This window comes from Amblyraja radiata, chromosome 3 (assembly GCF_010909765.2).
Source record: "Amblyraja radiata isolate CabotCenter1 chromosome 3, sAmbRad1.1.pri, whole genome shotgun sequence".
NCBI classification, from domain to species: Eukaryota; Metazoa; Chordata; class Chondrichthyes; order Rajiformes; family Rajidae; genus Amblyraja; species Amblyraja radiata.
Genome location: NC_045958.1, coordinates 43,243,653 through 43,262,086, shown reverse-complemented (window position 1 = coordinate 43,262,086; position 18,434 = coordinate 43,243,653). Strand labels below are relative to the sequence as shown.

The 18,434-nt window shown below is 39.4% G+C and overlaps 1 protein-coding gene across 3 annotated transcripts in view; it reads left to right on the top strand.

Annotated features, from left to right (window-relative positions):
* cdc14b (cell division cycle 14B) overlaps positions 1-17,507 on the top strand; it is a 125,545-nt gene extending 108,038 nt beyond the window's left edge. For 2 of the 3 annotated variants that reach the window (XM_033017707.1, XM_033017709.1), the window contains exons 13-15: positions 7,833-7,880; positions 9,706-9,837; positions 16,154-17,507. In XM_033017707.1, coding sequence (XP_032873598.1) covers positions 7,833-7,880; positions 9,706-9,837; positions 16,154-16,193 — 220 coding nt within the window. In that variant the 3' untranslated portion in view covers positions 16,194-17,507. Of the gene's footprint in view, positions 1-7,832; positions 7,881-9,705; positions 9,838-16,153 lie in introns of those variants that run through there. The other variant, XR_004411370.1, reaches the window with a different exon arrangement.
* Positions 17,508-18,434: the final 927 nt, after the last annotated feature.

The following is an 18,434-nucleotide window of genomic DNA, read 5'->3' as shown; positions in this document are numbered from 1 at the left end:
TCTTTCAATAGCTGCAATCCACATATCAATGAACATGGGAACTGGTTACACATCTCTGTGATCTGTGAGGATTGTGGGGTGAGCCTGTGCAGTGATATGGTTGACAACGTGCTCCTTGTTTGAATTCAATCCAGAGGACTGCATTTCGACAAAGAAAGGGCTGCAGGGAAAAACTGCTGTGCCTTCTTCATGCAGTGCCACTTTTGGTGTGTGTTTATGGGCAGAAGAATTTCTAGTCTAGTATCTTTTGTAAAACAAAACTGAATTTTATGAAATAGTTATGTGCACTTTTGCCAACAACTGTAATGGCAAATGAGTACGTTACCTACAGTGCATTCAGAAAGTATTCCGACCCGTTCATTTTTTCCACATTTTGGAATGTTACAGCCTTATTTTAAAATTGAGTAAGTTCATTTTTTTTTATCATCAATCTACACACAATACCCCAGAATGAAGAAGCGAATACAGGTGTTTAGAAATGTTAGCAAAGTAATTAAAAAGAAATAATGAAATATCACATTTACATAAGTTTGCTATGACACTCAAAATTGAGCTTAAGTGCATCCTGTTTCCATTGATTATCTGTGAGATGTTTCTACAACTTGATTGGCGTCCACCAGTGGTAAATTAAATTGATTGGACATGATTTGAAAATACACACACCTGTCTATATAAGGTCCCACAGTTGACAGTGCACGTCAGAGTAAAAACCAAGCCATGAAGATGAAGGAATTGTCCATAGAATTCCGAGACAGGGTTGTGGCGAGACACAGATCTGGGGAATGGTATAAAACAATTTCTGCAGCATTGCAGGTTCCGAAGAGCACAGTGGCCTCCGTCATTCTTAAATGGAAGAACTTTGGAACCACCAGGACGCTTCATAGAGCTGGCCGCCCGGCCAAACTGAGCAATCGGGAGAGAAGGGCCTTGGTCAGGGAGGTGACCAAGAACCCGATGGTCACTCTGACAAAGCTCCAGAGTTCCCCTGTGGAGATGGGAGAACCTTCCAGAAAGACAACTATATCTACAGCACTCCACCAATCAGGCCTTTATGGTAGAGTGGCCAGACGGAAGCCACTCCTCAGTAAAAGGCATATGACAGCCCGCTTGGAGTTTGCCAAAAGGCACCTAAAGGACTCTCAGACTATGAGAAACAAGGTTTCTGATGAACTCTTTGGCATGAATACCAAGCATCACGTCTGGAGGAAACCAGGCACCGCTCATCACCTGGCCAATACCATACCTACGGTGAAGCATGGAGGTGGCAGCATCATGCTGTGGGGATGTTTTTCAGCAGCAGGAACTGGGGGACTAGTCAGGATTGAGGGAAAGATGAACGGAGCAAAGTTCAGAGAGATCCTTGATGAAAACCTGCTCCAGAGCGTTCTGGACCTCAGACTGGGGCGGAGTTTCACCTTCCAACAGGACAACGACCCCTGGCACACAGCCAAGACAACGCAGGAGTGGCTTTGTGACAAGTCTGTGAATGTCCTTGATTGGCCCAGCCAGAGCCCGGACTTGAACCTGATCGAACATCTATGGAGGGACCTGAAAATAGCTGTGCATCGATGCTTGGCAGAGCTAAAGAGGATCTGCAGAGAAGAATGGGAGAAATTACCCAAGTACAGGTGTGCCAAGCTTGTAGCGTCAGACCCAAGAAGACTTGAGGCTGTAATCTCTGCCAAAGGTGCCTCAACAAAGTACTGAGTATAAGGTCTGAATACTTATGTAAATGTGATATTTCAGTTATTTATTTTTAATTACATTGCAAAAATTACTGAACATTTGTTTTTGCTTTTTTATTATTCAGATTCAGATTCAGATTCAATTTTAATTGTCATTGTCAGTGTACAGTACAGAGACAACGAAATGCATTTAGCATCTCCCTGGAAGAGCGACATAGCAAATGATTTAAATAAATAAATAATAATAAGTGGGGTATTTTGTGTAGATTGATGATAAAAAAAAATGAATTTAATCCATTTTAGAATAAGGCTGTAACGTAACAAAATGTGGAAAAAGTGAAGGGGTCTGAATACTTTCTGAATGCACTGTGAATGTTTGAGCTGAAAATTCACTGCATTATCTAATCTATTTTCTTTGCACTCTGTTGTACCTACTGGACAAAACGTAACCTTGTTCATTCGGCGTAATCATTTTAATACATGTATCGCAATATGCTTGTCCGTCAGTTCAAGTATTGTGTGACTACAATCTTCTTGTTGATCAATGTTTGCAAATCTGCAATTTTGTTTTCCTTGTATAACCATTAAAAAACCCACTTATTCAAGAGTATAATAATGCTTAAGTAAGACTTATAGATCACCTGCCTCAGCATTCACAGTCTTCTCCCCATTTAATCTTTGAATTACAATTCTGAGGATCTCTGCAACTTTCTCCCTCAATCTTAGGTTTCTTATTTTATCCAGCAAAATATAGCTCCTCGAGGTCAACTATAAAATGTAATTTCTGCCAAATATTCTTAGTAAATACCAGAACAACTAAATATGAACACCATTTTTGATAATCAGCTTGTATATTCAAAGTCACCCATCTACTTTAAATCATTGTATTTATACTTTACCTTTTAATCTCTTTCCTGATGTGTGTGAAGAATCAAATGTGATGTATCATCTAACAGATTTCAGGATTACATGCTGACTACTAAAGAGGGATGTTACATAGCGGATGTAGACAAAGTAGTCAGGAGAATTATCTGCGATGGAAGCAAAGAATAAAACTGAGAGGTTAACATTTGCTGTTAAGATTTTGGTTCAGCTTTCCTTGAATCCAATGGAAAAAGCAGTAAAATGTTGTGGAGTATAGAAGACATTTCTACTAGAAATGTTGCTGTGCAATTAAACTTCACATCGCTATATGACTGATTGATACAACAATGGAGTATTGAATGCAGGTCAAGGTGTAATGTCAAATTGTTGAAGGTTGCTACAAATGGTTCAATTGTTCAATGGAACTTTATTGTCACTTGTACCTGTACAGTGAAATTAATTTTGCATACAGTTCAGTGACATGCAGCTTTAGATTTGGCACAAGCAAACTAAGCATAAGAGTGTAAGATAGTAGACCACACTGAGTTAGAACACGAGTCGCTACATTTTAGGGTGCAAATGCAAGATTGAATATTTTAATAGTTGAGTAAGTGATGTCACAGGCGAAATGGTTTAAATAGCTTCTGTGTATTACTGGTTAGGAGCTAGGATTTCAATTACTTAAATTGCTGTTAATAGATGGGAAGGTTTATTAACTGGACAATTGAATTAAGAACTGATCAGTGAAGGGTGTGATAGGAAATGTGGTGCCACAGAGTAGTACAGATGAATGTCAAGGAAAGTGTGATGTCAGGCTTCCAGAGATCTTGCCGTGTTCATTTGGGGATGATTGAAGAAGGTAATGTGAATAGTCAAATTTTTGGAGCGATTTCAAAAACTTAAATTGAAATCAAAAGGATATTTGAATTAGTTTGATTAATGCCGAGATGGTATTAAATGTAGAAAGGTGTTTGAAGGTTAGATGGACGAAAAGGGCAGCACAGAAGTGCAGTGGTAGAGTTATTGCCTTACCGTGCCAAAGACAAGGTTACAAGGTTAACTCCCGGGATGGCGGGACTGTCGCATTCTCAGAGAATGGAGCGGCTGGGCTTGTACACTCTGGAGTTTAGAAGGATGAGAGGGATTCTTATTGAAATATATAAGATTGCTAAGGGTTTGGACACGCTAGAGGCAGGAAACATGTTCCCGATGTTGGGGGAGTCCAGAACCAGAGGCCACAGTTTAAGAATAAGGGGTCAGCCATTTAGAACGGAGATGAGGAAACACTTTTTCTCACAGAGAGTTGTGAGTCTGTGGAATTCTCTGCCTCAGAGGGCGGTGGAGGCCGGTTCTCTGGATACTTTCAAGAGAGAGCTAGATAGGGCTCTTAAAGATAGCGGAGTCAGGGGATATGGGGAAAAGGCAAGAATGGGATACTGATTGGGGATGATCAGCCATGATCACATTGAATGGCGGTCCTGGCTCAAAGGGTCGAATGGTCTACTCCTGCACCTATTGTCTATTGAGACCTGGGTTTGGTCCTGACCACGGGTGCTGACTCGCACGTAGGTTTTCTCTGGGTGCTCCAGTTTCGTCCTACATTCTAAAGATGTGCAGGTTTGTAGATTAATTGGCTTCTGTAAATTGTCCCTAGTGTGTAGGATGGAACTATTGTATCAACGATCACGAGGTGATCACATGGGGCCAAAGGGTCAATTTCCACCTTGTATCTCTAAACTAAACTTTAAAAAATGGTTGAAGGGAGTAGATTCATTTTGTACCAATCAATCAAGAATAGAACGGAAGAGAAAAGCATGGGACATGCGTAGTGCGGAGAAAAGAGAATTTAAAATAATCAACCTTTGTACCTAATTATATTAATAATTATTCATATACTCAAGCCTTCCGCAGTTTTAATTGATTTCATACTCGTGAATGGTTTTTAAATTCATTGGTAGTTACCTCTTTTACCTTCAACCCGAACATTTGTTATCCTTGTATTTGTAAATGTTTTCTCTTCTACATTCTCATGTGTAAATGTTTCCATCCTTATCTCAAAGTTCACTTCCCATCATCTTAACATCTTGGCTAATCTATTATTTTTGTACTTTTTGATCTTCTAGGTGGATCAAAAATCTTGTGTCATTGCTCATCTGTACTCCATGCACTTTGAGTCATGAATGGCTCCAGCAACACATGTTGGTGCAGATCTATTAATATATTGCTTGAGGGGAAATTAATTATTCATTATTTAATTCGACATTTTGTTCCCTCGTAGTATCGATTCAGAGGTTAATTAAAATACCAGAATAATATTTTCATTCTTGCTCATCCATTTCAAGTGAATGCAGACTTCAATTCCACAATTGGAAGCATGCATTGCATCTGTACTCGTCTAATAAAGCTGAGCTCAAATCATACTGACTCTGTACCCCTTAATTACCTGCATGAAAATATTTCCAAATCTCACTGTCCCATTTATCCAATTATGCATTCCATTCTTTTATCACCATGTATTTGTTCTAAAATTGTGCCACTTGCAGCTAATTTACTTAACGTGAAACTTGGATTGTCCCACAAAATGCCTTCCAAATTCCTCTTTTTTTCCTTACACTCTATACATGCAGTTTTGTCTTTGTGTTCAAACACTATTCCCTTCCTATAGCTTATTTTTTTACCTGAGATTTTACCTTTCAATTCAGTTGCTTTCTCCACACAATTGTAATTAACTTAATTTTATTGACCAAGGGCTCATTTTCCTGAATAGATTCCCAACTAAATATTATCCTCATTTTTCCTTTCTCTCTTAACTGATCCTGGTTGTTTTTACTTTTGCAGTCCTAATTTTGAGGCACCACAGAAATACATGCTGCAGATAAAAATATTTTCCCCTTTAACTATTTTGAAACTACAGTAATATCTTTTAGAAGCAGCAATATCTTGAGTAAGTCCTATCTGTCCCAGTCCAATAAAATAGAATCCCTCTTTCCTATTGCCATATGTTTAATCATATGTCAATTTCCTTAAATGCTCTGCTTTCCTGAGATGCCCTTTGCTGGGAAGGTAATATAGAGAATACCACCGGCGAACTCCCCCCTAGTCTATTAAATGTGTGCTTTTTTTTAAGCTGTGTTCTGGGTCACAAGCTCTGCACAAATAATTGGTCTTGTTTCCATCGATTAAACATTCCGGTTTGTTGAATAATGTTTCTTACATTTGAACTAGGAACATATGAGATTTGGGATGAAAATCAAAAATATGCAGATGCTGGTAATCTGAAATGAAAACAAAATCCTGAAAGTACTCAGCAGGTCCAGCCCCACCAGAGAAACAGAATTAATATTTTTGGGTTGAAGGCCCTCATTAGTATCATGTATTCAACAGAAAATATCTGGGATAATCCATCAGGGAATGATGAGAAATGTAGGCCCTTATTTTGCAAGTACAACTTCATGTGTTTTTGGGAGCACGTTATCTCATTGCGATTGTTCATGTTATTTGCCATGTCTTTGTTTACCTCTCATGTAGCCACTAACTTTTGCTACTTTACCTTCTCCATTTACTCCGTTGGTGTGATGAGACAGTAATGCATAGAGATATTTCCCCTTGTTTCCAATTATCTCCATATATTTCTCACATTCTGAAACTGTACTCATGGAAGCATTAACGTGTTTGAGCTGGTACCTGCACCTTGCAGCATGTGGACTATATCTATATTTAGTATGCTTAGGAAAGAACTGGTTTAAATCGAAGGGAGACACAAATTGCTGGAGTAACTCAGCGGGATAGGCAGCATTTCTGGAGAGAAGGAATGGGTGACTTTTCGGGTCGCGACCCTTCTTCAGACTGAAATCAGACAGATCAGTCTGAAGAAGGGTCTCGACCTGAAATGTGACCCATTCCTTCTCTCCAGAGATGCTGCCTGTCCCGCTGAGTTACTCCAGGATTTTGTGTCTACTTATTTAGTTTGCTTTAGCGTTACTGCCTTACACAGCCAGAGGCCCGAACTCTATCCTGACTACGGGTTCTATCTGTACGGAGTTTGTACGTTATCCCTGTGACCATGTGGGTTTCCTCCCACATTCCAAAGATGTGCAGGTTTGCACAATAATTGGCTTCTGTAAATTACCTCTGTTGTGTAGGATGTTAAACACTGATAATACAGAAGTAGTTTATGGGTGATCATTGGTCAGCATGGACTTGGTGGGATGAAGGGCCTGTTTCCATGCTGTATCTCCAAACTAAACTAATATCAAAACATGAATTCTTAAGACTTCACAAAACCATGTCTTACAAGTTCCTCAAGTAATACTCTTCAGGTTTCTGGTCCCGGATCAGTGAAAACGACACCATTCCTCTGGCCACTATTGTTCATCTGTTATGTCAAGAACAACCTAAATGCAGAATTTTGTTTGGAGTTTACAGTACTGAATGTAGCATTTTGTACTGGTTAGTTTCTCTTTAGCTATGAGGCAGATAGATGGTGTTCGGTTGATATGCATGACCTTTTTTAGTCAGAACATTTTATTGAATCATAAACTGAGGTGAAAATTAGTTGTTCATTTTATGCTGCTCTCCATAAATACTTTTTTATTTGAATAATTCTTGAGGTGTAATTTGTGTAATGTATTGAACATGTCCAAATCTTTCTAATCCAAAGGACTTAAAAGCCTAATTCACTTTTTAACTTTATTTAGCTTTGTTGTTGCTCCTGGTTTTATCTGTAATGCCAGTTGAGAAGCAAGACCATTCTGCAACTACATTATATTTTTAAGTGACCTTTAAACTGCTGACTTTTAATTCATGCAAATGTGGATGCACAATGTTTAATAGTTTATACTGTTTATAGTGCCTCCAAAAGTTAGGTTTCGATAATCCATTGAGTTATTTAATAGCTGTCCAATTCCACAATTATAAAATTAGCTTTATAAATTATATTTAAGGACAGCAAACATTTCTACATTGTATGGAACTACTGCACTTTTGACGTAATTGAATCTATAGCTATTATATACAATGGTGACACAAGGAACTGCAGATATGTCCACAAAAATATACACAGTGATTTTTGTTTTATCCTCAAAAGCCTCAAGTAGTTTCACTTTCTTTTTAAATCTACAAATATGCACACCCACATTTAACTGCTTGTCCTTTACCATTCCTTTAAGTCCAGTGGCATTCCTTTAAGTCAGTGATATAAAAGTAAAGGTTTTATCATGCTGATAAAATGATGTTAGAATCAGTCACTTGTTCAATACATTAATGTCAGATTATCTACTGCAGATTGGAGGAGAACAAAATGCACACAAGATCGTCATCACAGGCATTCAGGTAAATGTCTATCTTTTCTTTCTTTGGAGTGCTTTTTGTGACACAATTAACAGCTTTTAAGTATGAATTGGATTCTGGTCCAATGGATTGGATTCTGGGTGGAGGTTCATATTTACAGTTACATTTATACAGTTTATGATTTACCAATGAAGAATGGAGTTATGATCTTTATTGGCGGTTCTCTAAGTCTACCAAAGATTTTGTGTAATTCTGATTTGCATTTAGTCTAACTACTTTTGCACAGTGTGTAATTTGATAATTGTGCCCCGAGTCTCCAACCACTAACATAACAAGATGAATTTAGCAATCTTAAATTATTATAGAATAAGTGATTTGAGAATTCATATCATTAAGATGGTTCTGTCTTATAATGATATTTAATGAAAGTTCAATCATCTTTAATAATTAAGGATGGCAAAATATATCCTTAGAATTGAAGATTAAAATGTAATAAATCCCAAAAGGCTGAGTGCAGTATAGTAGCATTTACAGAGGTGAAGCAAGGGTCTGGATTATGCTCCCCTTCAGCTATGGATTGTGGAAAGAACCATCAGCTAACACCATTGCACAGAGCAGCATATTCCCTAACACCAAGTCCAGGACTGGAGCTCAGGCAAGCTGAGCTGCAAGACGAGATGCTTTGGGTTTAAGTTACCTTAGGCATACCTATTGTGACCCCATTTATTTGAATGGAGTTAGAGACATGGATAGAAAAAACAATATTGGATTGTTCTTTAATTAGTGTTAATATTTTCAATGAAATTAGCTTTTAAATGTGAGGAAGGCTTTGACAGCCAAGCTGATCCAGGGTCTTGGGATCCATAATTTGAGGCCTGGTTACAGTTCATACATCCCACTGCTTCATGGATAGCTGTGGCTACAACCTCAACCCAAGCAGGGTGTGGATCAGCAATGTGTCAAGCATGATCCAGGCCAGTTTCAGTTCAGTTCAGTTTATTGTCACGTGTACAGTGTACGTGTACAGTGAAAAGCTTTTGTTGCGTGCTAACCAGTCAGTGGAAAGACAATACTTGATTGCACTTGAGCCATTTACAGTGTATAGATGCATGATAAGGGAATAACGTTATCAAAGTTATTGTAAGAAATGTTGCTGTAGGAGTAAAGATTTAAAAGTGTGGAGCGATTGTAATATGTGATTGCAGATCTGCTTCTGTGGCTAGCACACAAATAGTCGCCTGGGTTGAGCACCATCCTGGAAATTAGTGACCTGCTGATAGCCACTGGTTATTTGAATATTTAACAGAGCATAAGTAGAGTATTGAATTTAGTGATAGGACAGAAATAAGGTAGTTGAAGAATGGGCCATGAATATATGGTGTATTTTCTGTGGCATCGTATCTTATTCCACTCTATCACTCCTTGAATCAAGCGCTCATCCATCAATCCTGCTCCATGGATTTAAACATAAAGCAGGCTTGTCTTTTGGTGTGGTAACAACACGAAAAATTACATCAGCTTATTCTTTATAATATTGGTACTATGAATTACAATATCACAAGCTCCATGACAAAAAAATGAATTGTGTACTGGCAGATATTTCACTGTTGGGCACAAGATATATTTGAAAGGGAATGTAATTTTTTTTTTTAATAAAAAAAAAACAGAAGCTGGAAATACCCAAAAGGTCAGGAAGTATCAATGAAAGCAAAATATTTAGTTTTTTTAAAATTGCAGATGAGGGAGAGATGGCTAGGACTAAGGCAATATCTCTGATAAAATAAAGCCATGGAATGAGGGCATCTGTATATTTTATTTGTTGATCGTTGTTAAATTATTTCTTTTTGTGTTCCATTTTAATTGCAAGTGACCATAGGATAATACTACAGTCTAGCAAACAGAGTTGCAAGCTGCCTTCTAAACCATGTGCCATTCCTGGCGTAGGCCTTACAAGCAAACGGACAACCAGATCCATGTCTACAAAGAGCAATTTAAGGAGGTAAGGGAAAATGAATGCCTTTAATAATATGAATGTTAAAAACCAGAGCTAAATAATTTCAGGAACAAGAGGATTTAGCTGAACAAAAGAACTCTTGGTGCAGTATGACTATGATTCAACCTAAAGGCAAGCATGCCATATGCCTCTTTCCCACCCTATCTACTTGTGTTGTCACTTACACAGAACAGTGAACTTGAATACCAAGAACTCTGTTCATCAATATTCGTTATGCCTTGCCATTTATTCTTATGTCCTACCAGTTTTTAACTTCGCAAAAGGAAATCGCCTCACATTATTTGGATTAAATTCCACCTGCCCATCTTTACATCTGTATCCTGTTGTGGCCTTAAAGACAACCTTCTTTGATATCCACACATATTTCATCTTAGTCATAGTCATTCAGCGTAGAAACAGGCCCTTCGGCCCAACGCCAAACAAACATGCCCCATCTACACGTCTCTTTCACCCATATCCCTCTAAACCTATCCATGTACCTGTCCAAATGTTTCTTAAATGGTGTGATAGTACCTGCCTCAACTACCTCCTCTGGCCCCTTGTTCCATACACCCACCAACCTTTGTGTAAGAAAGTTATCCCTCAGGTTCCTATTAAATCTCCCCTCACCCTATACCTATGTCCACTGGTTCTCAATTCCCCCACCCTGAGTGAAAGACTCTGTACATTTACCCAGACTAATCCTCTCATGACTTTGTACACCTCTCAATAAGATTGCCCTTCATCCTCCTGCGCTCCAAGGAATAAAGTCCTTGCCTGCTCAATCTCTCCCTATAACTCAGTCGAGTCCTGGCAAATTTTCTCTGCACCCTTTCCAGCTTGACATCTTTCCTACAAATTGATCAATATTGAACTCTAAATGTGACCACACCAACCTCGTATATAACTGCAATACGACCTCCCAACTTCTATACTCAATATTCTTGATGGATGAAGGCTAATGTGCTGAAAGCCTTTTTGACCATCCTATCTACTTGTGAAGCCACTCTCTAGGAACTATGTACCTACATTCCCAGATCCCTCTGCCCTACAACACTACCCAGAGCCCTACCATTCACTGTGTAGGTCCTGTCCATGTTAGACTTCCCAAAATGCAACACCTCACATTTCTCTTAAATTCCATCAATCAGCCCACCTGATCAAGATCCTACAACAATTTTTGACAACCATCTTCACTTTGTACAATACCACCCACTTTGGTGTCATCTGCAAACTTGCTAATAATGCCCTGTATGTTCTCATCCAAATCATTGCCATAAATGATAAACAGCAATGGGCCCAGCACAGAAACTTGAAGCACACCACGTCCCAGGCCTCGTCTGAAAAACAACCTTCCGCCATAACCCAACCCTCTGCTTTCTTCCAAATCCAATTTTTTACCCATTCAGCTACTTCTCCTTAGATCCCATGCATCTAACCTTCAAGCTATGTCGCTCTTCCAGGGAGATGCTAAATGCATTTTGTTGTCTCTGTACTGTAAACGGACAATGACAATTAAAGTTGAATCTGAATCTGAATCTGAATAGCACCTACCATATGGAACCTTGTCGAATACCTTGCTAAAATCCATGTACACAATGACAACAGCTCTGACCTCACATTTTTGGTCACATAAACGTAGATTCGTGATGCACAATCACCCACATACAAAACCATGCTATCTTTAATCCGCCCTTGTCCATAAAAATGCATGCATATCCTATCCCTCAGAACATACTCTGGTAGCTTTCAGACCACAGATGTTAGGTTCACTGGCCTGTAGTTCCCAGCATGCACGGAAATCGCTGTCAAAACATGGGGGGGACACAATTTCTTGGCAGGTGCGCGTGCGCACGCAAGGTTTTGGCCGTGGGCCCAATGGCTGGCAACATTGGCAACTGACCTGGATGGTGACCGACTCTAAACTCCGGCAACAGCAGCTTTGGGGTAATATAATCTCTGACCCGCAGCAATGTTGTCCTGAGAGAGCCTAGATAGCCATTCAGTTCAAGGCCAACGACAATGCACAGACCTGCCTGCGCAGTGCTGACAGAGGTTGCGATTCACAATGACCGCTTTGTTACATGTTTGAACCCAGTCTGGAGCCCACCGAGTTCACAGGCAGTACAGTACACATTCAAGGCAGTTGAGGACCATCGGTACCTTGAGAGCTCACAGTGGGACAGGCCCGGGATGGAGAGGGCGTGGCAGCGAGAAGCAGCGGCGGAGCTTTGCCAGTGGCCGCCGGCAATCGCCCTGTTGCTGCCCACTGGAGCAACAAAGAAATGACGATGCCAATCACCTTGCTTCTAGTAATAAACGGGAGCTGGCAGTTCACTACACACCCACCCCTCCTGCCCCAAACCGACCGGTTAGTTATTTAAGTTTGAACTTTAAATTTGCCGTTTGCTTGCAAGCTCTTCAGCTTGGTAACATTCGCTTGGTACGAAAGCGGGATAGAAAATAATTGAGAATGTTGTTCTGAATAATTCTTGTTTAATCCACGTACCATCCCTAACCCTAACGTACGAATATGGACAAAGTTTAAAACAAACTGCACAAATGCAGCAGGGATGGCGAGAATTCAGACGGCAATGCTGAACATTTCCTTGAAAATAGAGGTTTTAGAAACAATCCTCAAGATACTTGGATAAAATTTGAGGTTATGAGTTACTGATAGAGTGGAACTGTATTAAATTAAACTCTGCGCTGTGCTGTATTTGTGGGGGAAAGCATTTCTTTGGAGAATGTCTCTGCGTCCCAGTCCAATTTAGACTGCAGACAGAATATTCATTACCCTCGTCCGCCCCGAATCGTGGGGCTTTAATCGGGTCGATTCAACCGCGAACGGGCCGATTCAAACTCTGCTCTATGATCTTTGCTCTACCAGGACATCTCCCTCCTCCAATCACCGCGCTCTATCCTCAGTCCCACCCCCCTACTGACACCTCCGTCCTCCAATCATCGCGCTGAATCATCAGGGCCCCCCCCCTGCTGACAGATGTCTCTCTCGTCCAATCGGCGCCCTCGATCATCAGTCCCACCTGGGATTTCCGCCCCTGGTTCCCAGGTTTTTCCCTGCAGCCCTTCTTGAATTGAGGCACATTTGTCGTCTTCCAGCATTCAATGACAACTTGTAAATCTAAAAGCATTCTTCCTACTTCCACTTGTAAGTCCTTTACATCACAAACACCAAGGATGCCAGCACTGTGGTATCCCTGTGGTATACCACTGGTCAGACTTCCAATCAGAAAAGCATCCTTCCAACATCACCATGTCCAATTTTGGATTATTATAGCGAACTTATCTTGGATCTCCTATCTTTTAACCCTCTGGATCATTTACCATGCCTTAAAGTCCATGTAGACAACATCTACCATTCTGCCTTCAGTCACTGTATGCCTCAAAATGATTTAAATTAAGGAGACTGGATTCCCCTTGTACAAAGAAAGGCCGACTATCCCTGTTCAGCACCTTTCCAAATGTGTATGAATTCTATTCCTTGAGAATTTTCTCCAATGGTTCCCTACTACAGATGCAAGGTTCATATGAGTGTTAGATATTTGAGGCTGTATGCTTTTCTGCAGCTGTTTACTTGTATTGTGTTTTCAATGAAAGTTTCTGGGTATCCCAGTGAACAAGTCCCTCTCTACATTCCCTTCAAAGTGCTAAGTTCATGCAAGACAAGTCAAATGTGTATCAGGCCAGCCTCTCAAAATTGAATTGCTTACTAAGTAATAAAGGCAGTCAACAACTCCACTAATGTTGTTTAGACTGTGAAGTGATTAAAATGAAAAAGAACAGTTCATATGGTCTGAAACGAGCATAGTGCTTCCCACCTCTAACCCCCCCCTCCCCCCCAACCTGCTTTGTTTTGCACTTACCCAATTAGTTTGGTACTTGATCCTTTAGTTTAAGTTTAGAGATACAGCGCGGATCAGGCCCACCAGGTCCGTGCCGACCAGCGATCCCCGTATATTAACACTATCCTACACACGCACTAGGGACATTTTTTTACATTTACCAAGCCAAATAACCTACAAACCTGTACGTCTTGTGTGTGGGAGGAAACCGAAGATCTCGGAGAAAACCCACGCAGGTCACTGGGAGAATGTATAAACTTCGTACAGAGCCTGGGTCTCCGGCGCTGCATTCGCTGTAAGGCAGCAACTCTACCGCTGCACCACCATGCCACCCTTAGTTATAATAGTCTCACATGATTTAGAGAATCGCATTTGAATGAACATTTCCCCCCCCCCCCCCCCAATTTCTCATTGCTGTAACACAGATGGTTAATGATTTAGTAGCATAGTGAAAGCTTATCTCAAAGTGCACCAATTTGTTGATTTGAATGACATGGAAGGTGCAATTTGAGGCTTGGAAATCTCGATTAAGCAGTACCTATTAAAAATGTTGAACCATAAAGATGAATAAAACCTAATGCAATTCCAGAACACAGCCTGTAAATACTGACAATATGTCCTTAAAAGCACAGGCAGCTTGATCCCATTCCTTGCCTATTGTTTTGATTGTATTTGCCATGAGCTGTGTATTAGAATAAAGGTTTCCTTCTGCTGTAGAATGAATTTGTTAAATCTCCACCTGCTCAAGGTGCACAATTTGACAAGAGTGTGTATTTACACTTTAGCCCATGAAATCAAAATAACCTGCCAATCCCAACTCCAGAGAGGACAAGTGATTTTTGTTTAATCTGGTTTTCAGATATTTATTTTCAACCATGGCTGAAATGCAGATTATACAGCTTGCTTTAACATGTCTAACCAGCCTTGCATGTACAAACCATTTTCATTCACATTACAGTAAAACATACGATTCAATTGTTTGGAAATCCTGATGGTTTGGTTCCTAGCTTGCTTGTTAGGTTGGAATTTTAGCCAGGGTTCCTGAGTGCAAGTGGGATGGGTATGCAGCCAGAGCTTGTATTGCTTGTATATTTCCCACTCACTTAAATGACATTTCATTTGGACAAGGTATTCTGGCAAGGAGACAATATTTTAGTGATTATTTCTTCAAGCTGCAGAAACCAGATCCAAGACAGTGTCAGGAACAGTGGTTGGCCATTTAAGACTTGGATGAGAAAATATGATTTAAGCCATTTGTTGAGTGACCACATTTATTCGGTGTAAAAATGTCCTTGCCATGTAAAATGTTAAAGACAGCATTTAAAAGCATTATATTGAAATATGCATGGTAAATGTGAGTTACATTAGTAATCAACATTAAAGCAAAGCAGTTCTACACTAAACCCCAATTAATTCATAAAACCTTTCATGTTCTGCTTGATACCCAAGGAGTTAAGCTTCATATTTAAAAAAATTTCCATATCATTAATTTAACATGGATTGTTTCTGTGGTATTTACGAATTCCTAATGTGTACCACTTTTACAGATACATTGGACCATATTTAGATTATTTGCCCCCCCCCTCCCCCTTCTTACCCCCACACCACCCTTTTCTCCCCATTTATTACTTATCTGGTCTGCACGCAATTGTTTATCATTTCAGAATCAAATTGGGTTACCTTAACAGCAACATGATCTTTTGGGTGATTGCAGTTTCTAAATCTTTTGCTATATGCGACTTAAGATTAATACATATGGGTCAAAAGATTGACATATGGCCTTGAGGCATGCAGTCCTGATATCAGTAAACGGTAGAAAAGATTCATAGTCGAGTGATAGTGTAGAAACAGGCCCTTCGGCCCAACCTGTCCCAGCTACACTAGTCCCACCTGCCTGCGTTTGGTCCTATCCATGTACCTATCTAACTGCTTCTTAAATGGTTCGGATGGTCCCAACCTCAACTACCTCCTCGGGCAGCTCGTTCCATACACCCATGTCCTCAATTCACTTACTCTGGGCAAGAGACTCTGTGCATCTACCTGATCTATTCCTCTCACAATTTTATACACCTCTAAGATCACCCCTCATCATACTGCGCTCCAGGGAATAGAGTCCCAGCCTACTCAACCTCTCCATATAGCTCAGACCCTCTAGCCCTGGTAACATCCTCGTAAATCTTCTCATTACCCTTTCCAGCTTGACAACATCTTACCGGTAACATGGTGCCCTACTTCTGCGACCAATTGCCAGTTCTTTCCTTAGGCTGGGATATTGTCAAATTTTAACCTGAATGGCTTAAATCAGTGCAAGACTATGTATATTGGAAGATCACGCCGTGTTGTAAAGATTGTCATGCAAATTAGATATATTTCCATATTCCTCTTGAAACAAATCAATTTCTTGACTTTGTTGTGATGTAAGGTAATGATCCACTAACCGTTTACATTTATTTTTCAAGTCACTCCAGCATTAGTACTAAAGTACCATTGCTTCGTTAACATTCACTCTGAAGTAACTCCTCGGACATTTGCAGAAGATCCCTGCATTGTGCTGAACTAGAAATGTATTGGAGATCAGCATCACTTCAGATGGATTCTGCAAAATGACTTAGACTTGAACTAATATCATCTTGAGAATTCCCCATGCACATTGATGACAATGGTCAGTATAAAGTATCTCTGTAAGCTACTGTAAAAAAAACAGTAAAAGACATTGCAGAGAGACTGCAGATAAGTCCTTTAGCACAATCATTGTATGTGAGCTGCTGGGTAGAAGTTAGGTCTTTGCAGATTACAAGGATGCTGCTACAACATGCAATCTACATGTCATATTTTCATTTTTTCCTTAAAAATGACAATTACAAATAGTTGCTAATTTGATCCTTTATTGATCCCCTTCCAACAATAAATACATTCCAAAGTACCAGATCAATGCCAAACCAAGATGTGCACCAGTGTTGGTCTAATTGGAATATTTTCCTTGATTTGTGTTTAAAGTATGCAGAAGGATCTTATTTTTACATGCTTAAAAAATTGCTCAGGCTTAAATCTGGAGAGAAAAAATGTTTAAGTTCGATAATTGTTTGACTTTCTGGCTGTCACACATTACAATATTTTTCAAAGTCTAAAGTTTAAAACTGATCTTTAAATAGGAATTAAAGTACAAAATCTGGAAAGTCATGTGGCCTTGTAATCAGCTTACAACAAGACATGTTCTACCTTGGGCGGTAGAGATGATTTGGAACAATAAGCAGTGATGTTATTGGTGGGAGAAGTGTAATATAAATTTGACCCAAATTGTGGTACAAGAATAGTATTTTTATATGCATGGATAACAGTATTTTCAGTCTGGTTTAAATTTTGCAGTGACCTTAGAATGGATCTTGCTCAGCTAAAGAAAAATTATGTTCTGTGGATTAAACATGCGCAGTTCATCTGCTACAATACTATAACAGCATTGGCCAAGTACCATTTGTAGCATAAAAAATAAGCTTGTGTTCTGCAGCTAAAGCAATACTGTACTAGACATTAATCTGTAGCAGTCAGATGTGTTTTTCTTCCATGTCAAATAACTTAACTCTGGCTAGCTGATGGTAATGTGTCTGCTTGTGATAGTCTTAACAAATCTTTAGTCCAGTCTTTTTTTTAATTTTACAGCTTTTTGGTGGAGGGTATTTTTAAACTGGAAATCTATCTTTCCTCTGGTTAGTGTAACATTGAGCTGTTGCAATGCAAAACTGGATTGAGAGACTATATACCACTTTTGTACAGACTGTATGTATGCGGTACATAAATAAACCTTATCACAGGTAATAGGTTTTATTCATTTGAAGACAGAATGGGATAATCAAATATTAATGCAACACCCTCCTGAAACTGAAGTGGGAGATGTGGTTTAATAAATGAAGAGAACATACTCCAAGGTTGCTAATATGCACCCATGACCTTGAGTTAATCATAATGTATAAACTTTTGAAATGAGTTGTGGAATTTTTTTTAAACTGTCCATTATTACTCACACACAACACTGAAGTAAATTAAGTTGAGACATAAGGTGCTGCAAATGCTGGAATTCTGCATAGAACACAAATTACTGGAGTAATTTTGGTGCATCTTCAGGCAGTTAACTTTGTATGTCTTTTTCAAAACAGCTACTGCAATCGATTCACTCCATGATGCTTGCAATTTAAGAAACAAATCCAATTTGCTTTTGAAACTGCTTCCACTCGGAACATGAAATTAATTCTGGGTCATTATTAGAGATGCTTGAAGAATAAACGTATCAATGAATGTTTTTTCCAGATTACTGGTCTACAAAGTCAAGGACTGGAAACATCCTAATACAATGCATAATTCTGCCCCATCACTAACTGCAGTAGTAGAATGGGAAGAATTTTAGTTATGCTCTAAGACCATGGTCACTGTCTAAGCCATTTACCACATATCAGAATATACTTAGTTGCAACTGTCTTCTGCTGAAATAATCCACACATTTCAGGTGTTCATTTTGAACTGTTTCCCCAATCATACTGCTGTTCTAAATATTGGAGCCAGACTTTCACCACCTATTACCAAATAGTGGTGCAATGGTCCCGATTTGTATTGTCTAATGATCTGACGTTGAACTTTATATCAGCTACAAAGGTGTCAAGTTTCAAAATAAAGTTCCACAGCAATTATAAACACAATTTAACAAAATAGTATTAATATGTAAGAAAATGTACCTTTCAAAATCAAACC